This window comes from Camelina sativa, chromosome 8, assembly GCF_030686135.1.
Source record: "Camelina sativa cultivar CO46 ecotype springtype chromosome 8, ASM3068613v1".
NCBI classification, from domain to species: domain Eukaryota; kingdom Viridiplantae; phylum Streptophyta; class Magnoliopsida; order Brassicales; family Brassicaceae; genus Camelina; species Camelina sativa.
The window spans coordinates 26217042-26242100 of NC_141887.1; the positions used below are offsets into that span (position 1 = coordinate 26217042).

The 25059-nt window shown below is 37.2% G+C and overlaps 3 protein-coding genes, 1 long non-coding RNA gene and 2 pseudogenes across 5 annotated transcripts; 4 read left to right on the forward strand and 2 right to left on the reverse strand.

Moving 5' to 3' along the window:
- The first annotated feature begins 4884 nt into the window (after positions 1 to 4884).
- LOC147940488 (uncharacterized) lies at positions 4885 to 8009 on the forward strand. The gene is made up of 2 exons (XR_015564357.1): positions 4885 to 7595; positions 7751 to 8009. It is a non-coding gene; the product is annotated as an uncharacterized LOC147940488 (long non-coding RNA).
- A 2398-nt stretch (positions 8010 to 10407) lies between these two features.
- On the forward strand, positions 10408 to 11853 carry LOC104708202 (protein ATAF2). The gene is made up of 3 exons (XM_010424721.3): positions 10408 to 10774; positions 10870 to 11150; positions 11236 to 11853. Exons 1-3 carry the CDS (start codon positions 10615 to 10617, stop codon positions 11650 to 11652), a joined length of 858 nt encoding a protein of 285 aa, XP_010423023.1. The 5' UTR covers positions 10408 to 10614; the 3' UTR covers positions 11653 to 11853.
- Positions 11793 to 14062, reverse strand: LOC104708201 (uncharacterized; annotated as a pseudogene). Its single transcript, XR_015564356.1, has 5 exons — positions 13926 to 14062; positions 13431 to 13580; positions 12539 to 13326; positions 12358 to 12445; positions 11793 to 12253 (listed from the first exon to the last, which is right to left on the reverse strand). The product of XR_015564356.1 is annotated as an uncharacterized LOC104708201 (transcript).
- A 174-nt stretch (positions 14063 to 14236) lies between these two features.
- LOC104708200 (uncharacterized) lies at positions 14237 to 15296 on the forward strand. Its single transcript, XM_010424720.3, has one exon. It carries the CDS (start codon positions 14237 to 14239, stop codon positions 15176 to 15178), a length of 942 nt encoding a protein of 313 aa, XP_010423022.1. The 3' UTR covers positions 15179 to 15296.
- A 1285-nt stretch (positions 15297 to 16581) lies between these two features.
- LOC104708203 (uncharacterized) lies at positions 16582 to 19363 on the reverse strand. The gene is made up of 4 exons (XM_010424722.3): positions 18980 to 19363; positions 17130 to 18240; positions 16963 to 17037; positions 16582 to 16873 (listed from the first exon to the last, which is right to left on the reverse strand). Exons 2-4 carry the CDS (start codon positions 18030 to 18032, stop codon positions 16754 to 16756), a joined length of 1098 nt encoding a protein of 365 aa, XP_010423024.1. The 5' UTR covers positions 18033 to 18240; positions 18980 to 19363; the 3' UTR covers positions 16582 to 16753.
- A 1905-nt stretch (positions 19364 to 21268) lies between these two features.
- Positions 21269 to 23774, forward strand: LOC147940489 (uncharacterized; annotated as a pseudogene).
- Positions 23775 to 25059: the final 1285 nt, after the last annotated feature.

The window sequence follows — 25059 nt, forward strand, 5'->3', positions numbered from 1 at the left end:
GATGTTTGTTATTGTTGCTCAAATGATAAGCTCTAACTTGGTGCTTCAAGTGGAAGCAACCAATGACACTCATCTGTGGCACTGCAGATTTGCTTATCTGAATTACAAGAGTCTCCAAAGTCTAAGCTCCAAGGGAATGGTGATAGGACTTCCTCACATCGGTTTTTACAATAAGGTGTGCGAGAACTGCTTGGTGGGAAAGCAGAAACGAGAATCTCTTTCAAAGAAAAGCACATGGATAGCTTCAAAGAACCTGCAGTTGATCCACGCTGACATATGTGGACCAATCACTCCTGTCTCCATTGGTCACAAGAGGTATCTTCTGACTCTTATTAATGATCATAGCAGAAAAATGTGGAGCTACTTGATTGTAGAAAAGTCTGAAGCATTTCAGAAGTTTAAGAAGTTTATGTGGAGAAAGAGTCTGGTTTGTCCGTGTGTTGCTTAAGAACAGATAGAGGTGGAGAGTTTTGTTCAAAGGAGTTTGAAGAGTTCTGCAGGGATCATGGTATCAAGCGGCAGTTGACAGCAGCCTATACACCGCAACAGAATGGAGTAGCAGAGAGACGTAATCAAACTATCATGAACTTGGTTCGAAGCACATTGTCAAAAAGAAAGATGCCAAAGGTTTTCTGGGCAGAAGGAGTGAAGTGGATAACATATGTCCTCAATCGCAGTCCGACGAGTGCCTTGCAAGATCAAACACCTGAAGAAGTTTGGAGTGGTGTTAAACCAAATGTTTCAGGTGTATTGGTCATGTTCACATTCCGGAGGCAAAACGCACAAAGTTAGACAACAAAAGCTGCAAGTGTATTTTCCTTGGTGTTAGTGAAGAATCCAAGGCATATCGAATGTTCAATCCCATTTCAAAGAAAATAACAATGAGCCGTGATGTGATTTTCGAGGAGGCGGAGAATTGGGATTGGGGAAGGAATGAATCAGAAGATGCAACAACTCAGATTCTCACTTGGGAGAAGGATGGAGAAAATACTCAAGGCGAGGAAGAGTATTTTCAAGAAGAAGTGGAAGAAGCTGAGGTGGATACAGGCGGTGATGGAGAAGCAGTCAGAGAATGAGTATTTTCTGTTTTATTGTCGACGACGACGAGAGGATGCTTTTGATGATCGGTCCGTGATTGGGTTTTGATGGAATCGTCTTCTCTGCGCTCGGGTAGTCTTCTTCCTCTTAACAAGTCTCTGTTTTTTTTTTTTTAGATTCTGACTTTTCACATTCTAGGGTTTCGTTTTTTTTTCAACAGATTGAGGAATTTGGGAAGAAACTTTCGCAAGCAATCTAGAAGCAATTCGGTATTCAAATCTCCGTCTTCTACTTTACTCCTTCTCCCAGGTACATCATCTTCAACCATACTCTAATTTTGATTGCGATCTCGATTTCTTTTTTTTTTTTTTTTTTTTTTTTTTAATAACTCTGATTGATTGATCAATGTTTTTGTTTTTAATTGTTTGTATTGACAGGATTAGATTTCAAGATGGGAGCCACCCTGACGTGTTAATGTCAATGTTTCAGATTTTTTTCTATCAGCTTGAAGAAGACGAAAGAAGTAATGGTAACTTTGATTCTCATGAGTCCGTTCTAATTGTCTTCTTTTTTTTTTTTTTTTTTTATCTAATGGCTATTTAGAAGCTGCTGAGAAATCCCAAAGGGATTCTGGAGTCAAAACGTATTTTAATTTTATTATTTTTTGCCCTCTGTTTTGGTTGTGTAATTGGTGTGTTTGTTATTATGTCTTGCAGGTAATGCAAAAGGCTGGTTCTTCATGTGAAAGTTATTCAGGTATTCCTTCTTTTTGTCCCTCCAACTTATGGTGCAAGTAGTTTGTTTTCTGTAATTAACGTCTCTTTATGTTAAAGTCTCTTAGGTTTGCTAAGTCGGATCTCCTCTGAGGCACAAGGCTACACATGTGGTGTATTCAGGTATCCTCCTCTTTCCTACTTGTTTCTTTCTCTTGTCTTCTTATATCTAAATAGATGATGGTGCTGGTAAGGTTCTTTGTTTTTTTTTTTTTTTTTTTTTTGTCTAATCACAGGCAAATCCCAAAGAGATTCTTGATTCAAACGTGTCCTTAATGTCGTTCAGGTATTTTAATTTTATTTTTTTTCCCTCTGTTTTGGTTGTGTAATTGGTGTGTTTGTTCTCATATCTTGCAGGTAATACAAAAGGCAGGTTGGTGCTTCATGTGAAAGTTATTCAGGTATTCCTTCTTTTTTCAAAGTCTCTTAGGTCGGCTAAGTCGGATCTCCTCTGAGGCACAAGGCTGCACATATGGTGTATTCAGGTAGTCCTCCTCTTTCCCATTTGTATATTTCTCTTGTCTTCTTTTATCTAAATTGATTATGGTGCTGCTAAGGGGGTTTTTTTTTTTTTTTTTGTCTAATCACAGGCTAATCCCAAAGAGATTCTGGAGTCAAACGTGTCCTTAATGCCTTTCAGGTACTTCAATTTTATATTTTTTTCCCTCTGTTTTGGTTGTGTAATTGGTGTGTTTGTTCTTATATCTTGCTGGTAATACAAAAGGCTGGCTCGTCATGTGAAAGTTATTCAGGTATTCCTTTCTTTTGTCCCTCCAAATTATGGTTCAAGTAGTTTTTTTGAAAGTTTCTTAGGTCTCCTGAGTTGGAGCTCCTCTGCGGAAGGCTGCACATGTGGTTTATTCATGTGAAAGATATTCAGTATTCGTCCTTTTTCCATCTTATAGGTTTGGTTAGATATGTTTCCCTATCATTCTATTAAGCTAGATATATCTTCTCTCTTTGTTGCAGTGCGTCGGGGCTCTGGGATTGTTCTGTGGAATATTTCTTCTCGTTTAGGATCCTCTCGTCTACCATCTTTTTAGGCTTCTTCTGATCTCTCGTGCTCCATATTTTTTCTTACTTTCCCTGATGATTTCCCTATTACAAACACAATTACCACTGTTCTATTTCGTCTGTGTTTTATTTGAAGGATCTGTTTGATCTGTCGTCGCTCCTTGTTCCTACCTCTTTTTGGTGGCCCCTTCTTTCCCTTTGTTTCCTTTTTAGGGTTCGTATATTTTTTGATGTTTCTTTTTTTTTTGAAAAAATCTTGTTGATTTTTTTGTTTTGGCCGTAGAGGTTGAAGGCATTGTTGGAAGGAAGGATGGTTTGCGTTTAATTTTGTGTTTATGATTGGTTGTGTTATTTGATATTGGCTTTTGTCGGTGAGGTATGATTTGCTTTCCTGTGTCATTTTTTTTTTTTTTTTTTTTGAAAAAAATGTTAAATTAGATTCAAAAAAAGAAACAGCGTTCCTTTTTACAACTAGTGCAACATTTATTTTAGAAACAAGAGAGTTAAAGTGAGGAAGAGATTAGAAACGTGTAGCAAGCCAAATTTGTAAGCCATCCTCAAACCGCTGGTCACCCCCAAGGGAGATAGCAAGCAGCTGGTCCCGAACCTGGCGATCAATCCTGTGTCATTTTGTGTTTTCGAGGTTCTCTTGCTGCATGTGTACACACATTCAGATGAAATATGATCATAAATTCCTTCCTACACGAGTTTATTTTAATACATTGTCCATCTGGTGCACAAGGCTGGACATGTGGTTTATTCAGGTTTTTTGTTCCTCTTTCCCAGATATCTCTATAATATGGTGTTATAGATAGTCCAGGTTCTAAAAGAGAAAAACTTCAGGTTATCTCTGTTACTGGTTCTTTCCCGTTTATCTCTGTTGGTTGTAATTCTCATGCTACATCTATTATTAATGATTGATCATATTCATATACTTGTGACGATGGCTTGGTTTATGTGAAGTGCAAGGGATTTTCCCTTTCTACATGAATTCATTATCTTCGTGTAGGAATTTGGATGATGAAAGTAGAAGTTCTGTTTCGACCTGTTTGTCTAGATTCCACAATATCTGTGCATCTGGAGTTTTGTTAACCAAGTCTACATGTTTCCTTAATAGGGATGAACTTGTAACTTGCATCTTTGGTTGATTCAGGTGTCATGATGAGCTATTGCTTTCCTGGGTTTGATTTTTGGGTTTCTCTGCCTTGTGGTGGTTATGCTTCCTAACATGTTTGTTATTATACTTTGTCCTTCTAAGTAGTTTATATATTCAACATGTTTTTAGGTCTGTTAAGTCTGAGATCCTCTGATGCAGAAGGCTGGACACGTGGTTTATTCAGGTTTTCGTTCCTCTATCCCGTTGGGATGTGTCAGTTATCTATTTGTTTTTATTAACTGTTTGAATTTTGGGTTCCTCAGTTTTGGACCGTGCCACTAGGGATTCTTCAACAATTTTTGAACTTGTTAATGGATCTTTCAGTTTAACAGTAAAGCTGTTGATCTTTTACTAACTGGTAATTTCTTCCCCTTTATCTCTGTTGGTGTTTTCTTTCATGCTACATCTATTTTTACTGTTTGATCCTACTCTCACATGCTTGTTGTTTGATCCTACTCTCACATGCTTGTGACGGTGGTTTTATCTGAAGTGCTACCCTTTATTATAGGTATATATTGAGGATGCATAGGAGGGTAGTTCTATTCTGTCTCCGTTTATATTGTAAGATGTCTTTGATCTCGTGGTTTCCTGTTACCGCTTTGGCTGTTTCTTATCTCTCTTTGTTTTATGTTTAGGGTTGTTGATTTCCCTATTTACCTGATGTTTGTCTTTTCTAATTTTTTGAGAAATTTTGATTTAGATTGTAGAGAAGAGGCATGCATTTTGGGAGGGAAGGATCGTTTGTGTATAATTTCGTCTTTGTGGTTACTATCGTATATATATATATTGTTTCGTTTGATATATTGACTATTGTTGGTGTGGTATAATTTTTCTACTGTGTATGTGTTTCCCAGATTTTCGTCACCAATTACTTAACTCTCAGTTTCCGTTTCTCTGCTGAGTACACATACTCGGATAAAAGATGATCAGAAATTTCTCCTAAACAGGTTTTAATCTATAGTCTTCCTTGTAACCTCCTTTGTAGTTTCTCCCCTTTTCCTGGGAGATTTGATTAGTTTTTCTCCCCTTTCTCTTTTTGCTTTTCCTGATTTTATGATCTGCATTTTTTTATATGGTTTAAATGCTAATCGCTTCTGTATGGGATGAAACTTTCTCTTTCTATATGAATTCATTTATCTTTTTGGATGATGGAAGAAGTAGAGGTTCTGTTTCGACCTGCTTTCTTAGGTATCAATGTATCTGTGCATCGGTGTTTTTGTTAATCAAGTCTACATTGGAGCTTCCATGATTGGTTGATTCAGGTTCCATGAGCTACTTTTTTTCCTGTGGTTTGATTATTGGATTTCTATGCCGTGTGGTTGACTTTTTCTATTTTGTGAATTACTCCTCACTGGTTGCCTTGGATTGATCTCAATTGGTATACGTTTCCTTTTTAGTATTATTATATCTGCTATGTATGTTTTATTGTGTTTTCCAGAATTTCTTTTATCAATCACTTTACTCCAATCCTTGCAGTCTAGTCTACTCGTAGTCAGATGAAAGATGATCATAAATCCCTTTTTAATGGTTTTGTAATTATATACGTCTTTAATTCTTTTCATGATGATTATGTCTACCAAAGTGGTATTTGTATTGAACATCTTCAATGTAGAAACTAGGTTTCCACAATGAATTTGTTTAAGGGGGGGAAACAAATTCAATAGAGTTATCTCTCTAGAAAATAGATCTAAGCCTTGTAATTAAAAGTAAAGAAGTAGAACTCAAAAGAATTAGGGTTAATTGCTAAGAACAAGAGGGGAACTCGATTATTGTATTCGATTCTGGATGCCTTACAATGGAGAAGTCTCCCCTTATTTATACATGTTCTTAGATTGCACAATATATTAACTTTCCTTATTGGACGAAGTGAGATATGGAAAACTGCCTTATTGCTTCAGTCGGCCGCCGTGCCAAAATGGAGGTCGGTTTCTTTTTCTTCAAGGCTACGCTTTGGCCGAACTGACTTCTTGTTGACCTAATCAAGCCCTTAACCGGTTTCCCGGTTAACTAATCAATTAGTATTTCTGGTTTAGCTCGGTATGTCGGGGGTGCTGAATCCCGCACCAACATTCAAGTCTTTTAGGACTGTTCAAGTCTGAGCTCCTTTTATGCAGAAAGCTGCCTGGATTTTCCACAATCTGTTGATTCATCCTGTTCTGGATTTTGAAGTGTGTTTCACTTATTGAGCTTTGGACGGAGACAGTGGAGAGTTTCACAAGATTGGTACTTGTCATTGGTTGCTTCCCGTCAACAAAAATGTTTCTCATCTTCCTAGCTATGCACGCATTTCTGCTTAGGCCTGACCTACTAAGCCTTTATCATAGCTATTTCAGGCTACTACTTTGTCTCTTCTTATTTATCCATTTTTCTGTGCTACATCTATTCCTTATTATATATGCTTGTGACTGGTCTCTTTATATGAATTACTTCATTTATATAGATTCATATGGTGTTTTTTGTCTTTTCTGTTTTTGTTATGTGATCAATTTTCCTTGCCCTTAATTGTTTATGCCTTTCTGATTTTGTAGTCTGCATATTTTCTATGGTTAATGCTAATCACTTCTGCTGGACATGAAGTCAGTATTTTGCATAGGAGTTCTGATTCGGCCTGCTTGCTACACTCCCCTGTATCTGTACATCATGAGTTTGTTATTTCTAGTGTAGATTGCCGAGGAAGCAAAAACTGAAGTTTCAAGCTTTTGTGTGGTTGTCCCAATAGGGATGAATTTGAAGCTTTCATCTCTAGTGGATTCAGTGTTATATTCTACTTATCTTATGGGGTTTGATTTTTAGGTTTCTTTGGCTTGTGATTGTTGTGTCTTTGTTGATTTTTGAATTACTTCAGTCTGTTATAGTTTATTGGGTATCAAAGAAAAGTGAGCTTCCACCTCCACAGGGTTGCCTCACCTCTCAATTGACGGTTTCCCATCCTCCCTTCCTTGTTAATGGTTTTACGAGGCTCTGTTTTTTTTCTCTTAGATCTGATGCTTTGTTGCATTGTCTTATGCTGCTCAGTGAGTCTATATCTCCAGCCAGACAAGGTAAATTTACGTTGAATGTTCTTTTGAGTTTTGTATAAAACCTTTTTTGTTTGTCACTTTTCTACTTAATGCTCTTGGGGGTTTAGTTGGCTAGAGTGGTTAAAGCTCTGTAGGTTAACACTTCTCTGAAGGTGGGTTACCTTACTTTTTCAACTATTTTTGAAGACTGTCTTGTATACCTTTGATGATGATTCTCAATTTTGAAGACCTTCTTGTATACCTTTGATGAAGATTCTAAGTTCTTTTTGATGTAGGCTACGTGGATTTCAAGGTTTAACTGCTATAGTCTATCACGATGAGATCTATAGTCTTTTTTTTTGTTGGTTCTTCCACACTAGTTGTTAGCAACGGTCGTGGTGTATGTGTGTTAGCGTTGTTGATGGTAAGCGCGGCATCAGATTTCTTGCCATTAAGAGAATTTGGTTGGAATGAATGTTGTGATTCTGGAGAATGTAGGGTGTGCTAGTACATGTACATATACAGATATTAAGGGGTTTTCTGTAGACATTTTGTTATGAATTACAGGCGAGGCAGAGACTTAATGTTATGGATTCTTCTTGCGAATGTTCCCAGGTTTGTAGTCAGTAAAAATTGAGAACATCACCTCCTTACTTCTGGTGAAGAAGTCGATTCAATATGTTGTTGGATTGTTACCTCCAAATCCTAGCTCATTTCTTCCTTGGTTATTGGAAAGGTTATGAAAATTTATGAAATCATGTGGCTTGCAGGTCATGGCTTGCTTTAAATTACTGATGGTCGTTTTCTATGCGAGAATGGCGGCAGAGGGACCAATAATTGGTGTGGCACAAATGAAGATTTTACTCTAATTTATTTTGGTTACATAGATTTTTGAGTGGCCAAATATATTCTAATGGCTGCCCAACAAAAATAAATATTGCTGCAAAACAATATATTCAAACTTTTGATACTTTAAAATACATTGTTTCCACCACAAACGTTAGTCGAATTCTTTTGGTACGTATGCAAGTCCTTATGCATCAATCGTTATGTTCTCGACCACGTACGAAATTAAACATCATGAAAATCATGTTCGCTGTGGGATGAAACAGAGTATGCAATAGAACACGAATCAAGAGTAGAGACGCAAGAGTTTTAACGACTTCAAGTCTCGCACCTACGTCTCAGCTTCGACGGCACAAGCAATCCACTAGAAATTCTTAAAGAGTTGCATCACTCATAAAAGAAACTACATATAGAGACCAATCCAAGATTTGAGCTTATCTCTAATCTCTATCTTACAACTTAGTAACTCAGATGCTAACTTGCCTTAATAACAAACTCTTCGTATCACTCTTACGGATACAGTAAGCTGGGTACACGAATTCAGCCAACCAAATTAAACTCAACATTACTCAAACATTCCAATCTAGAATATATATAAACTACAATCCACGGCTTGCAAACGCATGCTATATAGCTATGATTTTGACTTCTGTCACACATTGTCATTGTCATTTATTTATATATAGAGCATTGCATAAGACAAGTAGTCATATGAATAGAGAAATAGTATATATGTGATACTAATTGTTGGCTTGTTGCTAACGATAGGTTGTAAGTTCCGACAATGAGGTCCCAACTTGTCTCCTCCTTATCCAACTTCTCAAGCATATTCGAATATAAATTTCTTTATACGACAAAACAAATCCATCATAAAAATATGTATGGGTCAAGTTCGGCAGCTATAACATCAAGCTCCACGAAGCTTCCTATTTTTCAGTTCACACAGCGACTTAAACAAACAAGTGTTAAAAATATATATAAAGTTTGAATTCAGATCAAGTCCGGATTCAGTTTATCTGACTTTCATAATAGAAAAACAAATTAACAAAAAAGAAAAAAAACAATCATGCATTTAGGTAATATCTTTTGTTTTTGGGGGCTTAAAATATTAGTGAGCATATCTTTAGACTTGACTGGTATCATCCAAAACGACAAATATTAATTTTCTTTCTTTTGACCTATACTACAGTTTTATAACCTTCATTTTTATATACAAATTGCGAATGTCTGGCACTCGGGCTAAGTTTGGTTCTAGCTATCTGATTCTAAATACTAAAATAAACGCAAAACTCTCTTTAAGTTTTTTTTTTTAAACCTCTTGGCCTTTAAAATCCGTTAGTGTTCCTAATAAGTACTTATCAAAATGGGGAGGTAATTAATTAGGGGATACAGAAGTCGTAAGTGCACGATTAGTATAACTAAAAAAATGTGTATGAAATGATATGACTTTACAAACTTAAATTATTAATACTACAATAAAGAAATATCCTTGTTGTTGACAAAAACAAAAAAGGTCATGTTTAATCCAAAAACATGTTTGCATTTATTAATCGGTTAAAGGAGTTATAATAGTAAAAGGAAAAGACGACCATATCTTTATAGAAAAAAAAACATTATAATACAATTATGTTGAATAGATCATACTACCTACATCTACATATGTAGTATAAATAAAACTCAATTATATGATAGGAAAACGTAAGTGATGATCATAAAACGGGGAACAAGCCCACGTCAGTCCCTCGTACACACCTACCTCAACTTTCCATTTTCTGTTTTTTTTTTTTTAATATTAGAAGAAGATTCATTTGCATTTTTAAAAAATAATATCACGAATCAAACTTATGAATTTTAAACTGATCAGCCTGTAGTGAAAGCGGCTCAATTCGTACTTATTTTATCAAGGATCAAACTCAATTTACTAAAATAATAAGAATATACAATTAGTCGGGAAATTACTGTACTAAGAAAAAATATATAAATAAAAAATGATATTAGTCGTATCAAATTCCGGCGACTACTACACGATTTTGGCGATTGCAATGTTAAAAAATGACGTCATCGTTCATGACGCAAACTTGGGAGAACTAATCTGGTGCGGGAGAAGCTCATTAAACCTATCCAATCACAAGTCATGATTATATACAACTTCCACCCCAAGAAATGCTGACTTATCTTCAGCTTGTATGTTCCATTTCAATATCTCCATCAATAATAAAAGTAATGGCTGCTGAGAAAAATTATTTAAAGAAAAAACCGAAAAAAAAAAACCCTTAGTGGTAAGTAAAAGGAACAAAAGCGATAAGATACACTGAGAGACACACACAGGTGATTAACGTTTGACACATAATTACGAATTAATTAAAAAAAAAAAAAAAAAGGGTCGGTCAAATATCTACGAGTGACGAAAGCAATGACAACAGCACAAGAGCTTTACCCAAGTCGACCATCCAATCATTTCACGACACGTACACACATCTCCAGCTGGCTGCGGTCAGCGTTGAAAAGAAAACGGTCGTTTTTTTTTTTTTTTTTTTTTTGCCGCACGTGCTTCATAACCCCTCCTCCCCCGCTCGTGTTTGTTATTTTTTTAATTAAAAGTTAAAAAAAAAAAAAAAATTCGGCGATTCTCGTCCTTATAAAACCTTCATCCCCTCACTCACATATCCTCGATTACAATCTTGAGCAAACCATAGAGAGAGAGAGAGAGAGCAAGAAGAAGAAGACAAAAAAAAACAAAACTCAGATTCATTAGTTGAAAAGAAGAAAGTAAAGCAAGAGAGAGAGAATGAAGGCGGAGCTAAACTTGCCGGCTGGATTCCGATTCCATCCAACCGACGAAGAGCTTGTCAAATTCTACTTGTGTCGGAAATGCGCATCGGAGGAGATCTCAGCTCCTGTTATCGCTGAGATTGATCTCTACAAGTTCAATCCTTGGGACCTTCCAGGTACTTACTTACATCTTAAACCATTTCCACATATTTTTTCGAGAGAATTCGTTGTTTAATTTTGAGATTTTTGTTGTTCTTCTTCTTATTTTCAGAGATGTCTCTGTACGGAGAGAAAGAGTGGTACTTCTTCTCACCTAGAGATCGGAAATACCCAAACGGTTCTCGTCCTAACCGGGCTGCTGGTACCGGTTATTGGAAAGCTACCGGAGCTGATAAACCGATTGGTAAACCCAAGACGTTGGGTATCAAGAAAGCTCTCGTTTTTTACGCTGGTAAAGCTCCTAAAGGGATTAAGACCAATTGGATCATGCACGAGTATCGTCTCGCTAATGTCGACAGATCAGCTTCTCTTCACAAAAAGAACAACCTACGAGTATGTTTTTTTCTTCAGCTTTTATCTTTTATGTTTCAATCTTCTCTAGAGATTCGGTATTAACTTCGTTTTCGTTACACAACAGCTTGATGATTGGGTTTTATGTCGAATATACAACAAGAAAGGAACCATGGAGAAGTATCTCCCTGCTGATGAGAAACCAAGGACCACGACATTGCCTGATCAATCATCATCTCCTTTTGATACTTCGGACTCGACTTACCCGACATTGCAAGAGGATGATTCGAGCAGTTCCGGTGGTGGCCACGGTCGCGTTGTGTCACCAGATGTTCGGGAGGTTCAGAGCGAGCCTAAATGGGGAGAGCTTGAGGATGCTTTGGAAGCTTTTGATACTAACTTGTTTGCTGGTTCCATGGAGTTGTTGCAGCCTGACGCTTTCGTCCCCCAGTTCTTGTATCAGCCTTCTGATTATTTTACTCCCTTCCAGGATCCACCTGAGCAGAAACCATTCTTAAATTGGAGTTTTACTCCACAGGGTTAAAACCGGAAGACTATAACTTGTTTGCCTGTACTGTTCTGATATGCCAGAGAGAAGAGTTTCATCTCAACTCATCCCTGGTTGTTAGTAGCGGAGAAAAAGATTGTAGAATGTTTATAGGTGTTAGCATCCATGTCTCATTATTAGTAGGCAAATTCTTGTTATTTCATGACAAATTTATATGAAAATATTCAAATTCTTCAAGATCTTTGCACTTATGTAGATAGAGATACTGATATAAAAGATGTAACCTAACCTTTACAAGAAAATTTTGAGGTTCATAATCTTAAGCGAGGGGATTTCCTCACTGCTGTTGTTCCTATGTCTCGGAGTCTTTTCATTCTCGTTTTCTTCACCTGTGGTTTCTTTTGTGAACAATGATCTCTTTCCTTCTGTTCAAGCTGTTTGGAGGTTTTTCCAGATCCATTAATCCCACAAGGAGTTTTCATCTTGGGATCCTCTTTGCAGACTCCTTTGCTTATTTCTTCGATCTTACCTCCTGGAGTTCAGTATATGGAACCACGGTTTCATCACGGGAATCGATGACCTCAGATAGCTGGCTTTGTATCTTTTGGGCAACCTTCCACAGTTCTCTGCAGCTTTCCTGTAGATATAGAAAATGCGACAACAGAAAGGGATCAGAACTAGTTTTTTCATCAGCTCAAAAGCACATCAGTGACATGAAGTAACAGGGGTTTTCGACCTCACCATTGATAGAGGCAAACAAGAAACATCATTAATTTCTGAAACATCTGTGTTCTGCTGGTCTTTCTCTCTGCACTGTTTCAGCATTTTCCTATATTTTTCCAACCCCGAAAGAGAAACATAAAAATCTTTAAGCTAATTCAAAGATGAGTAGAAAAGCAGGCAAAAAGAGATTGGGGCTTACTCTAGGGCAATGATATTGTTGCATGCTTCGGTTTGGCACTCCCAAAGTTTTTTATATGCTTCACTCTTCACTTCCACACATGCTTCTTTCATCGTGTTAGATGTCCTGCACAGTTTTGCTTTTCTCTGTTTTGTGCTTGTTTCCATTCTTTCTTCACCCGACTCTTCTACCAACACATCATTTTTCCCAACAACTACTTCATATAATTCACCTTCGTCACAGTTTGCTTCAATCTTACCTTCAGCCTCGCTATTCTCAAGAGCCACTTCTGGTTCGCCAGCAACTCCCTCTTTCCTAGGAGTTTCAACAGTCGAATCCCTTAAACCTGCTTTGACTCCATTATCTTCTGTGAGCCTTACTTCAATGACGTTAATGGCACAACATGCTTCACGTTGGAGGCTGGTTTGAGACTCAGTCAAACTCTGTTTCTCCACTGAATCAACCTTATGATCCACAGACTTCAAAATTTCAACACATTCTTCCTCGCTTTCGAGAGTCATAACCTCATTCCCAGCACGCTGATCATTACTTCTCGCTGTAATCACAGCGTTTTTTCTTCCAGCATCAGTGGAAACAACAGTATTATTCTTCTCTCCGGGGAGAGAGTAACAGTAGTTGTTGCAGTCACAGAGTATCTCTCTTTTCTCCACAAGCTTGGCTAGATGATGACTTAACAAACTCGTGTGAGCAAATGGCAAGTTCTTGTACTTGGACTTAATAAACTCAGATATTGCTTCTTCACGCGAGCCACCTTCTTCATTCAAATCCATGATAGCAACAAATATCATCTGAAACAAATTTATTATAGTCATAAGAACACAGCAGAAACAAGTATGATATGTGTGTGTGGTATATAGTTGCACATAATAGATGTCATAATTTCCATACATACAGCGGAATAAGTGGGATGATCAGGAGTACGGGATAAACACAGATCAAAGAGTTTCTTTTCAAAGAGTTTAGTCTCAGGAAGGGAGAAGCCTCTTGAATTCGCCAAATTCACCATAAAAGCTCTCAGATTCTCAACTTTTCTTTCATGTGCCTGTTCGTACACAAAAGTTGTTCATAGTTAACATTCAGATACAATGCATTAAACTATGGAATCGAGAAATCTATAGCTTATGAACAACTCAAACATTACATGATCGTACAAATAACAAACAGATCCATAAATTACAATCAGGAGACTCCTAATCACACAGTAATTACAACGTAATGATAAGATATAAATTAGTGATATGAAACCCAATTTAACGAAACCGAAACCCACAAAGACGTTGATAGATGCTGACGAACTAAGAAAAATCCTTGGAAAATAAGCGGAAGAGTAGAAAACTAGAATAAATTACATCGAAACGAAGGAGATAAAAAAGCAGGAGTTACACACCGTAGGCACTAATGTAGCAGAAGCCGCCATGGGAGAAGAAGCTCTGCAAGTGTACGCAGAGTCGGCGCTTAAACCCTGAAGGCGAGTGAGTTAAAGGAAGGAGAAACTTGCCATTAATGTGTTGGAGAACTTATATCAAATTAAACCGAATTAGACCGATCTAAACCAATCCCTATCCAAATCAAGTATTTTATTTGATTTAATCCGGCCGGTTATGTTTGGTTTCCGGTAAAAGCTACCCTAATGAGGAAATAAAAACAGCGCAACGAAGAAGACGAAGAGAGCGTGAAAAAAGATCAGAAACCAGAAAAATGCTTCCATTAAAGCTTGCTCGATCTCTTCTCCTCCACGAGACTCTCAATCTCACTCATAATTCCGGTGATACAAACGACGGTAAAGAAGAAGAAGAAGAAGAAGGAGAAACCAGCATCCGGCAAATCCTAAGCTCCTACAAGCAATCAAAAACCCGATCGAGATCCGAGAAGAAGAACACGAGAAATTCGAAAACCCCGTTGCTCTACTTCGTTCCAACACGGGAATTGATCTCAGACACTTACCGATTAGCCACAGTAGCAAGAGATCTAGGTATGGATTTGTACCCAACACCATCTCTCTCTCACATCATCTTCTCATTCCCGCCGCGTGAATCGAAATCACCGTCGCCGTCTCCTTTCTCTTCTTCTTCGCAACCTTCGACGTGGTCCTCTTCGGCGTCGCTGTCGTCGACTCTCTCGTGGTCACTTCCCAACGACGCGGTAATGCTCTCATTCCCATCTCTCTCCGCCTCATCACTCTCTCACCTCCGATCTTTCGTCTCCCTCTCCAACGGTCTCTTCAAACTCGTCTTCTCCGCCGCTTCCGCCGTGGAAACATCTTCTTCCTCTGCCTCGACATCCGGATCCGTTAGCAATTGGGACTGCTGCTCCGTTTCTCTCTTCTCGAGAATCGCCAACAAACGAATCGGATCGATGGAGAGCTTCTCGAACGCATTGGCTTCAAACGGATGGTCGATTTACAAGACGAAAGAGAATCATCATCCGTCGCCGGAGGAATCTACTAGTAGCAGCAATACCGGCGGGGGAGCGGTGTATCTGTTTAGGAAAGTGTATACGGGTCGGATCATGAACCGAGAAGGAAACGGGTCGTGTAGAGTAAGAGAGCTGAGACTTCCTCAATTGGATTTCAGGAACGCTCCTCTACGGATTCTACAGTATTTGATGTTGATGACTGATGATATCTTCTTCCTTGCGTAAATTTTGGTATTTTTTTTGTTTCTTCAATGTAATCTGATCTGTTTTAGGCATATGTATCTAAAATACAAATTTTAAAGATTTGACAACAACATTGAAATAGACTATAATTGGAAGTTCATAATGGTAGATTTATAGTCTAAGCAAGTCCATATGTGAATTGAATGACTGACTTGTAACAAAATTACACAACAATAAAGTTTTGACTCTTCTAGTACGTCTCCTTATAATATTTGTTTCTTCAACTTCCCCTCTTTAGACTTTCTTCTCTTTACTTATGGGCCTTTTCCTTTGGGCGATTTTGAGTGCGGTGAACCTGGTAACGATATGCTCAAGTTAAGTCGATTAGGTTCTCTAAAAAAAACTTATACATTGAATTCTGATGAGTATGTAAACACCCCGAAAAATTGAATCATAATTGTGGTGGAAATACAACTTATTCGAACTCATATAGCTTTGAATCACGGTTAAGAAATTTACTTATTGGTGGTGGACTTGCGGGAAACTCATTGGCGTATCCAGAATTAGGAACCCTGATAGGAGCTAGAACCAAAAAAAAAAAAGGTTAAACATTATGTAAGTGTTGGTACGTATGTATAAGGTCCATTTCTGGATCGCAAAAGTATATGAACTTAATAGAAAATTCCAATTAACTAAAATTTTTCTATGCTATGCTTTCCGCAACCATCAAAAACTCATACAATTAAACAAATCTTGCGTTAAGAGGTTTAAGTTTTTGTGTTCATTCAAAAGTATAAACACAAATAAAAACGCAAACGCAGACATTCAAAAGTATAAACACAAATAGTTGACACCCGTTTCTTTCGATAACAACAACGTATATTACAGCTTAAAACCATTGAACACAAGTTTAAATTATGCGTAGAGATGTTAAATACTAACGTGGGTGGGGGTAGCGTTTGGCCTCGGCGACACCAACTTGAGAAGAAAGACATAGAAGCAAAGATAGAAGAAGAACAATTACATATGAGTTCTCTTTACCCATTTCTAACTTGATTGTCTTTGGTACATTAATTGCATGGAATGGTATTTATAGACACAGAAATATAATATTAGAGCATCGGACTCAACTCACCCAGCTAAATTCCAATTTAACGCGCCTTTACCTTAGCACTGACTAACGACTCTATATCGGCCACTCTTTCTTTTGCTATCCAACAAATGCTCAAGACTTTGAAGTCCATTTCTTGTTTTTAGATAAAGGGTCTAATCTAACAGTTCCAAACACAATTTGCTAGTTATCTAGTTAATCTTCAAAGTAGAACACAGTATTTGTAGTGTTTTTTTCCTTCTGTTAATTAAACTTTCTTTGAAAATTACATATGCAAACCCAACCACACAAAAATAAAAGAAATGCAAGACAACATGGTTGTGGGGTGGAAAAATTTGCTAATATATCATCTTCATTCAGTTTCCTTTCTTCTTTTTTAGTCTTTGTTTTTATAAGAGTAAATTAATTGTACATTTTGTGTCTCAAAAGAGAATAACGTAAATGATATTGACAGAGACCAAAAAAGAGTAGTAAGTAACACGAGGATAAGGGTGATGAAGAATTTATCATGTGGAAGAGTGAGAAGCGTGTGAACGTGAAGCCCAAATGCCAAACACAAGAAACCAGAAGACGAACAAGATTGCCCAGTAACGTGCTGGTCCGTACCTGATTCTTGTCAGCACGACCTGTTTGTTGTAACACAAGTTTTCAATTTAGTTTTTCTCATTCATCATTTATGTGTTCAGGAACAAAAGAAAATGAATCTTTCACTTACGAATCTGAAGAAGATGACTACTGTTAAAGCACAGAGACCACCGAGAAGTATGTGCAGTCCACTCTTTGCAGTTCTCTGTGCAAAGGTTTTTAAAAATATCATCGTATCAGCCTTTCACATTCTAAACACAGAGGACTATATGGGACAAATCAAAGTGTGATCAGTACCTTTCCAACACGAGGAGCAATGAGCCAAGCCAAAGTAACTGTGAGTAATCCGGTAGCGAGTAGTATTCCGGTACCTTCAACCGCCCATTTAGTCGCACGGCTTTCCATAGGCAAGATATCAAAGTTTACTACACCCAAAGGTTGTTCAGATGTAACCTGAGAAGAACCCGCCCCCGCAGCAGCTGAATTACTACTATTGTTGTTGTTATTGTTAGAACAATGAGGACCAAACCATAACGAAATCTCACTAAGCCGTTGCCTTCGAATGGCTGCAACTGCATCAGGATCAATCCCTGAAGAACTCGTGTTGTTATTAACCGCTACAGGATTCGGATCTCCATCAGCTGTTCTTTCTCTTAGCGCTGCGTAATCTTTCAAGGAGATTACCACTTTGTTGAAATCAACTGTTCTTATATTCTCTGCGGTTTTACCGCATATTTCACAAACTGTTGATCCGTGGTTGACGAACCATTTCAATGCACAAGCGTAGTGTACCAAAGCGAGATCGTTTTTGCAAGAACATCCGAGTTCTAGCAACGTATCTCGATGCTGCCACGCACCCATTTCAATATCTTCGTTAGAGCAAACGAAAACTTCTCCATCGGGACTTATCAGTTCGATGAATCCACTAGATTTGACAACAGAGCTTTTCTGATCAACAACGGTTTCTTCACCGGCATTGCTTTTACAAGGATCTGAAACAGGAGGAGTGATACCCAAAAACCCTAAAGCAGCGTCTCCTCTTCTATCGGATTCTGAACATTGGCACACACGGCAAGTTGGTAAACCCGTGTCTTTGTCTGAACTGTAACGTGGTGCCTCATGTTCTTCGTTCTTGATAGGTGGAGAACCGTGATCACTGACTCCACAATTATTAGTCTCCAACTGATTCTCTTTACCCATCAAATCCAAAAGCAACCAAAACTGAGATTTTCTTCAAAACACCACTAAAACCATATATCTCCAAAATCAAGCTCCTTTACAGCCCACCTCCTTGTACACAATTATACTCCACAGACATAGAAAATAATACCTTTTGACAACTCAAGAACAAGTTTGCCCCATCTAACAAAGGACCTTCACAGGATCTATACGAGAAGACACAAAGCTTCTGCAGTTGCAAACATACAAAACCACCAGATTTAGCATAATCTCGAAACAGGTATTGAGATTATACAACAAAATGAAAACATATGTAAAGACAAGAACACAAAGGAGAGTCAAGAAACATGACAGGAAGCAAAACACAGAAAAAAAAAAATATGGAATCAAGCTTAAAGAAGTATCAAGAAGTTTTGTCTGTACCACACAAATGAAAGAAACGTCTAACAAGAGGCGAATAAGACGTAGCAACTATAATATATTAGTAAGATCAAACCAACCTATCAGATCAAGAGAAAAACCACTACTAAAAAAGACATCACATAGAAAAGATGTCTGCAAATCAAAAAGATTGAATTTTTTTAATATGTAGATTGTAACGGAAAAGATATCAATAATGAATAAGAAGAAGACACCATTAACTCTATAATACTAAAAAAAAAAGCTTCAAACAAGGATTCCACCAAACTCCCACTGATGAATAAAGAAATTAAAGATTTAAAAAAAAAAAACTTATTAAGACCCAAAAAAAAAAAATCGTCACTTTCATAGAGGGTTGCTCTCCTTCATGAGTTATATATATATACACACTGCTTCCTCAAAACATTAGTGATCTCTTAAACTTTATACAGAATTACAGAACAAAAGCAAAAGGGTAATAATAAAAAAAAAAGATCTGCAATTGCCAGTAACAAGATCAAAACACAAGCTTTCGAGTATTGCAAGAAACAATACTAATAAAGTAGTACCTCCGGAGAATCTGGATAGAGATCGATTGATGATGATACAGAACAGAAAATAGTAAGAAGAAGCGAGAGAATCAAGGCTCTTCCAAAAAAAGTAACCCAATGCGTAATCTATCTATCTATCAATCTCGGTGGCCTAAAAGTAAGGGAATTTGGGAATTAGGTATTGGGATTTATCAAAGGAAAGATAGAAATCTCATCCTTGTCTGAACAAAGGGAGCTTCCGTTTCAGATTTTTTTGTTTTTTTTTTCCTTTTTTTTTGATGTTGTTGTTGTTCGACTGTTTTTTTTTTTCTTTCTTTCTTTTTATTTTATTTTGCTTTTCTAATCTATTTTACTTTTTTTTTTTTTGGTTTGTTAACAGATGTAAAAGCGATTTAGTTTCTCTCTTCTTTTTGCCACTAACACCAACCATTCATATCCTGAAAAGTGTAGATTGTTCTTTTTCTTTGTGTAGTTTTTTCATTTTTTTTTACACATTAAAAAGAAAAAAAACTGTTCAGATTCCCACTCCAGTTTTGCCTTGGGAATCTGATCTTTCAAATTCACCATACTCTTAAAAATTTGACGTGTCACAAGAACTCAAATCAGTAGCGAGGTTACTGTAATGTTGACTAGAGAGAAAAGCGTATAAAGCGGTAAGGATTAGTTAAACCAGTAGCTAAACGAGAATAATTATGACTTTGGGTGGGTCAAAAAATCAAAATTTGGTACATAATAATGTTTTTTTTTCTTTTCAAGATATTGTTGAATAACAGAATTATGAAATATTTGGGAAAAAAGTTGGTAGCTACTTGGAGTAAGCTCCAACACATATTTATGTTTACATATACAGACAATTTAAATGTACGCTTAACTACTTGAATTATCAATATTACATAACGACATGGGTAAACTTATAAAGGTTATGTGTAAAGTACTATAATCATAGCTTCCGATATAGTTCCGGTCAGTGGCGGATCCAGAAAATTATTTTATCCGGGATAATAATATTAAATTATTATTTATTATTTTTTTTAAATAAAATTATATCAGTTAAAAATATTTGATTAGTTTCAAGTTAATATAAGTAACAAAATTTTGTTTTATTAATAGAATATGGTCTTGTTAACATAGGAAATATAAACAAAATTAAGTTTTTGTATTGTATTTGTAGAATATTTTAATATTATACACAACACAAAAAGTATATCTAAGAAGAAAATAGGATAATGGGGGCAATAAAAAATATTTTAACAGGGGCATACTTAAAAACTCATGTAAAATAACATTAATCTGAAAAATTTAACCGTGACAAGTGCCCCAGTTTACCGTAATGTACGTCCGCCCTTGGTTCCGGTGTACGGTGCGGTGGAATCCAGTACCGGCGATTTGGTCCGTTATGACCCAATTACATTTTCTGACCCAATTTGTTTTTATTAAACCGGGTCCAATTAATTAAGACCGAACCGATCCAATTAAAAAAAAAATCTCAGTGTAAAAATGTTAAACACTCAAACCCGATATCATAATTTCCATTTACGATTTCACCTAAAAAAAAAAAATTCACTCTTTACCTAGGGTTCTTCGGAGTAGAAGAAGGAAACACTCGAATTGGTTGTGAATCAAACTCGAATCTCGTTACAATGAGGTATGATATCTGGATTTCGACTTTAATCTGGTGTCTGATCTGAAATCGCGAGATTAGGGTTTCAAATCTAAAATCGCGAGATGAGGGTTTCTGCAGTTTGGTACTTATTTGGGGATTTTTTCTGGGTTTTTCTTCGGGATTTATTATGGGTTTTTGTTGGGGATATATAGTGTGAACAATTGACATCTGCTTTTCACACAGGACAAATCGTGGTTTGTCGAGTAGTTATAGATTATCGGTTACTGTTTTTTTCTCTTGGTTACTGTTGTTTTTTCGAGTTGTTAAAGATTAATGTTTTCCTTTGTAACAAGTTGTGGGGTCGATTTCAAGGTGTTTAGATAGAAAACAAAGATGACTTTGTCCTTGTCGGGTTCATGTAGAATATTGTAGTCGGTTATTTGTATTTTGATAGTATTTTTATTTTATTATTTGTAGCCATTGTTTAATATAAGTTGTTGAACTGATAAATGTTATTTTATGTGTTTTGCAGTAACGAGGAACTTGTGAAAGTGAATTGCCATCATTCTGGGCAATTTAAAGAAGCAAATGGTGTGTCTGATTACATTGATGGAGTGCTTGACGTGTTTGAAATGCATCATGATGATATCTTCAAAACTGTGATAGCCTTGAAGTTGCTTGAAAAAAATATCGAGCTTGGGAGAATGTGGTACAAGCTACCATTTGAAGATTTAGCAGATAAGCATCCTCTTTGAGAAGATGTTGAAGCGAATAGTAAGAAGATGCAATCAGCAAGGCGTTGGATGAGAGAGCTGGACGTGTATGTTGAGCAACCAGTTCGTTATTCGCTAATAGGGAATGGCGAAGCAATTCTTGATGAGAATCTGAGTGATGGAGAAGGCGATCCAGAGTACGAACCTGAAGGTGAGACGGATGATGAGGCTATTGATGACGAAGATGGTTTGTCTGAAAATCCAGAATCTGATGAAGAAGATGAGGTTGGTGAAGCGGATATAGAAGTCTTTAACCATGACAATTACGAAGAACAAATTCCAGATGAAGATGAAGTCTACCCTGCAACTGATGACTCTTCTGGTGATGAAGAAGAACAAGCAGAGAGGTTGGTAAAACGAAATTTACCTGATGGTGTGTTCAGCTTGAGACAAGTTTTTGCTAGTGGTCAGGACTTTAAGGACAATGTGATCCGCTATGTACTGAAGACAAGGCGCAATGTAGTGTTTGATAGATGGGAGAGAATTGCACTTGGTGCAAGGTGTAAGGGAAAAGGCTGCGGATGGCAAATATATTTCTCAATAGAGAACCCGATACAGAAATGGATGGTTAAAACGTTCTATGATGAGCATCAATGTCATCCTGTTAGGCGATGTGAGATAATAAGTAGTCTTGTGGTTGCTGACTTGTTTCTTGAAGACATAAGAAGAGATCCTGAGATGAGTGCTCCTGAAATCAAAGATGAGATGAAAAGGAGGTACAACATCATCATCACACCTTCACAGTCACAATCCGCAAGAAGGAGGGCATTTAGCAAGCTGCAAGATGAATGCAATGCCCAATTTTCAAGACTTCGAGACTATTAGTACCAACTCACCAAGTAAGTAAATACTTTGTGGAATTTAAATCGAAGGTGTAGATAAATGGTTATTAACGATTGCCTTTTACGTCCAGGACAATGCCTAGTTCAACAGTGGAGATCAATACAAGAACTAGAGATGATGGTTTAGATGAATTTTATCAGATTTACATATGCTTCGAGCCGCTGAGGACGTCATGGAAGAAGAACTGTAGACCAATTATTGGGTTGGATGGGACATTCTTGAAGCACAACATCCAGGGAACATTGCTTACCCCTGTTGGAAGGGATCCTAACAAACAGATCTATCCTATAGCTTTAGCGGTAGTAACAGGGGAGAACCATGACAACTGGGAGTGGTTCATTCACAAGCTTAAGGTGGACTTGGATTTGGGAAATGGTGAAAACATTACCATGATTTCTGGCATGCACACAAGCATAATTCATGGTATGGCACTGGAGTTACCAAAGGTAGAACACCGAGCTTGTGCTAGGCACATCTACGCCAATCTTAAAAAGGATCACAAATCTGACACCCTGAAGCCACTTTTCTGGAGAGTAGCTAGCAGTTACAATGAAGCTGATTTTCGGACTAACTTGGTTGTATTCAGGGAGATGGATCCGAGAGCTTGTGATGATCTGCTGAAGAAAGATCATCAGAAATGGTGTAGGGATTTCTTTAGGGTTGGTTCTAGCTGTGGTGACACACACAACAATCACACAGAGTCATACAATAGGACATTGAAGAAGGCAAGGAAGAAACCTTTTGTAGAGATGTTGGAGCTGGTAAGAAGAGATGTGATGCAAAGGATTGCAAAAAGGTTTCAGATACCTGAGAAGGGGACTGCAAAGTACACAAAGAAAGCAAGGAAAGAGGTGGAGAAGTCATGTGATGAGGCTCACAACTGTTACTCTCTTTCAAGTACAGGAGGAAAATATGAGATTATGGAATTTGGTACTGGATTTTGTGTGACATTGTCTAAAAGGGAGTGTGCATATAGGAAGTGGGATTTAACCGGAATTCCTTGCCGTCATGCTGTTTGTGAAATCAGAGAGAACTGTTAAGAAGTTGATGACTACATTTCTGATTACTATTTGACCAAAAAATGGAAAGATGATTATCGTAGAGGTTTAACTCCGGTTAATGGAACTAAATTTTGAGAGGAAAGAGGAGGGAGAAAAATTTATGGACCGCCTTACAAGCCCCCTCCAGGAAGACCTAAGGGAAAAACAAGGATCAAAGGTTTGCATGAATCACCAACTAAAAATAAGAATAAGTTTAAAGTTGGTAGAAAAGGAAGAATAACTCATTGTGGTTTATGTGGTGGGGCTGGACATAATTCAAGAAAATGTCCTAAAGAGGTATTTCCAATCAGTCCAGTCTTTACATGATTAGCATATATGTTTCATTTTGGTTTTAACTCTATTTATGACTTCCTTGGTAGTCTGACGAAAGTCGGGCAAAGAGAAGGAAGCTTAATGAAGATGCTCGAAATGCAGCTCAACTTCAAGCTCAAGATGAAGCAGAAATGGAACTTGCAATGATCGCTCAAGAGGAAGCTGGAACATCGGTTCAAGTGGAAGCAGAAGTTCAAGATGTGTCTTCGACTGCACCATAAGGATCTCAACTCTATTGATGTGTTTTGCTGATGAAAACATTGCGGTTAAAACTCTATTCTGTGTCACTTGTTGTTTTGTCCCTTTTTGAAGGATTTGTGACAAAGGATAGAGTTTTCGGTTATGTATTATGGTCGATGCTTTTGTGAAAAAAACAAATTTGATTACGCTATGTATTTTGTATTTGGTCCATGTTTCTGTGACAGAGAATTGGGATTCGACTTTTTAATGTATTTGAATGATGTTTTTTTTAGGCTATGTCTTTTGGTTCAAGCAGGAATGACTAAGAAAAACTTTGATTCCACATCGAAGTTGGAACCATACCAACAAGGTCTTACAAACCTTACAAACATAGACATAGCCAATATACCCAAATACTGACAATTACTCTAATCAAACACACTTGCTCATTTCACATCGGCCAAATATAATGGTTCCAACGGCAAATACAAGCAATCCAGTTAACGATGTGATGATCAAACGTTGCCTATAGATGACCTTTCCCGAATCTTCTAAATGCTTCTCCAGATCACTACGAAGTTCCACAATTGTTATCTTGAGTTGATATATCACTCTTTCCTTTTCACGATTTTCAGCTACAACTTGAATTAAAGCGTTTCGCGGCCACCCTTTCACCTCTTCTTGATCAAACCACTTAAAGTATTTGCAGTGCTCAGTTCCACCATCCTACAAAGATTACAAAACACTATAAACTTGCCAATTTTCAATCAATCGCCATAAAAACACACACATACCTTGTACAATTGACATCCGAAAAACCTTCTGCCAGGATTTTTTTCAGTCTTTGATGTGAAGATCTTTGCTGGCAATCCACAATCACACTTCTTCAGAATTCCAGAAGATCTACTCATACTAGATGAATCCGTGCTTAAATCCATCTCTATCCTCAAATCGACCTAGATGAATTCTGTCTACTCCGAAGAACCCTAGGTAAAGAGTAACGTTTTTTTTTTAAAGGTTAAATCGTGAAATGATATCGGATTTGGGTGTTTAACATTTTTACACTGAGATTTTTTTTTTTAATTGGATCGGTTCGGTTTTAATTAATTGGGTCCGGTTTAATAAAAACAAACCGGGTCAGAAAATGTAATTGGATCATAATGGACCAAATCGCCGGTACCGGATTCCGCCGCACCATACACCGAAACGGTATCAGAAGCTATGGTTATGGTGCTCTACACATAACCTCTATAAGTTTACCCATATCGTTATGTAATATTGATAGTTCAAGTAGTTAAGGGAACATTTAAATTGTCTGTATGTGTG

Excerpts from the sequence above, each read along its gene's own strand:
- LOC104708200 (XM_010424720.3), top strand. The coding sequence starts at position 14,237 with ATGCTTCCATTAAAGCTTGCTCGATCTCTTCTCCTCCACGAGACTCTC.
- LOC104708203 (XM_010424722.3), bottom strand. The coding sequence starts at position 18,032 with ATGGGTAAAGAGAATCAGTTGGAGACTAATAATTGTGGAGTCAGTGAT. Across the intron at positions 17,038-17,129 it reads TTGCTCCTCGTGTTGGAAAG|AGAACTGCAAAGAGTGGACT; the intron begins GTACTGATCACA and ends ACCTTTGCACAG. Across the intron at positions 16,874-16,962 it reads TAGTCATCTTCTTCAGATTC|GTCGTGCTGACAAGAATCAG; the intron begins GTAAGTGAAAGA and ends TACAACAAACAG.
- LOC104708202 (XM_010424721.3), top strand. The coding sequence starts at position 10,615 with ATGAAGGCGGAGCTAAACTTGCCGGCTGGATTCCGATTCCATCCAACC. Across the intron at positions 10,775-10,869 it reads CAATCCTTGGGACCTTCCAG|AGATGTCTCTGTACGGAGAG; the intron begins GTACTTACTTAC and ends TCTTATTTTCAG. Across the intron at positions 11,151-11,235 it reads ACAAAAAGAACAACCTACGA|CTTGATGATTGGGTTTTATG; the intron begins GTATGTTTTTTT and ends GTTACACAACAG.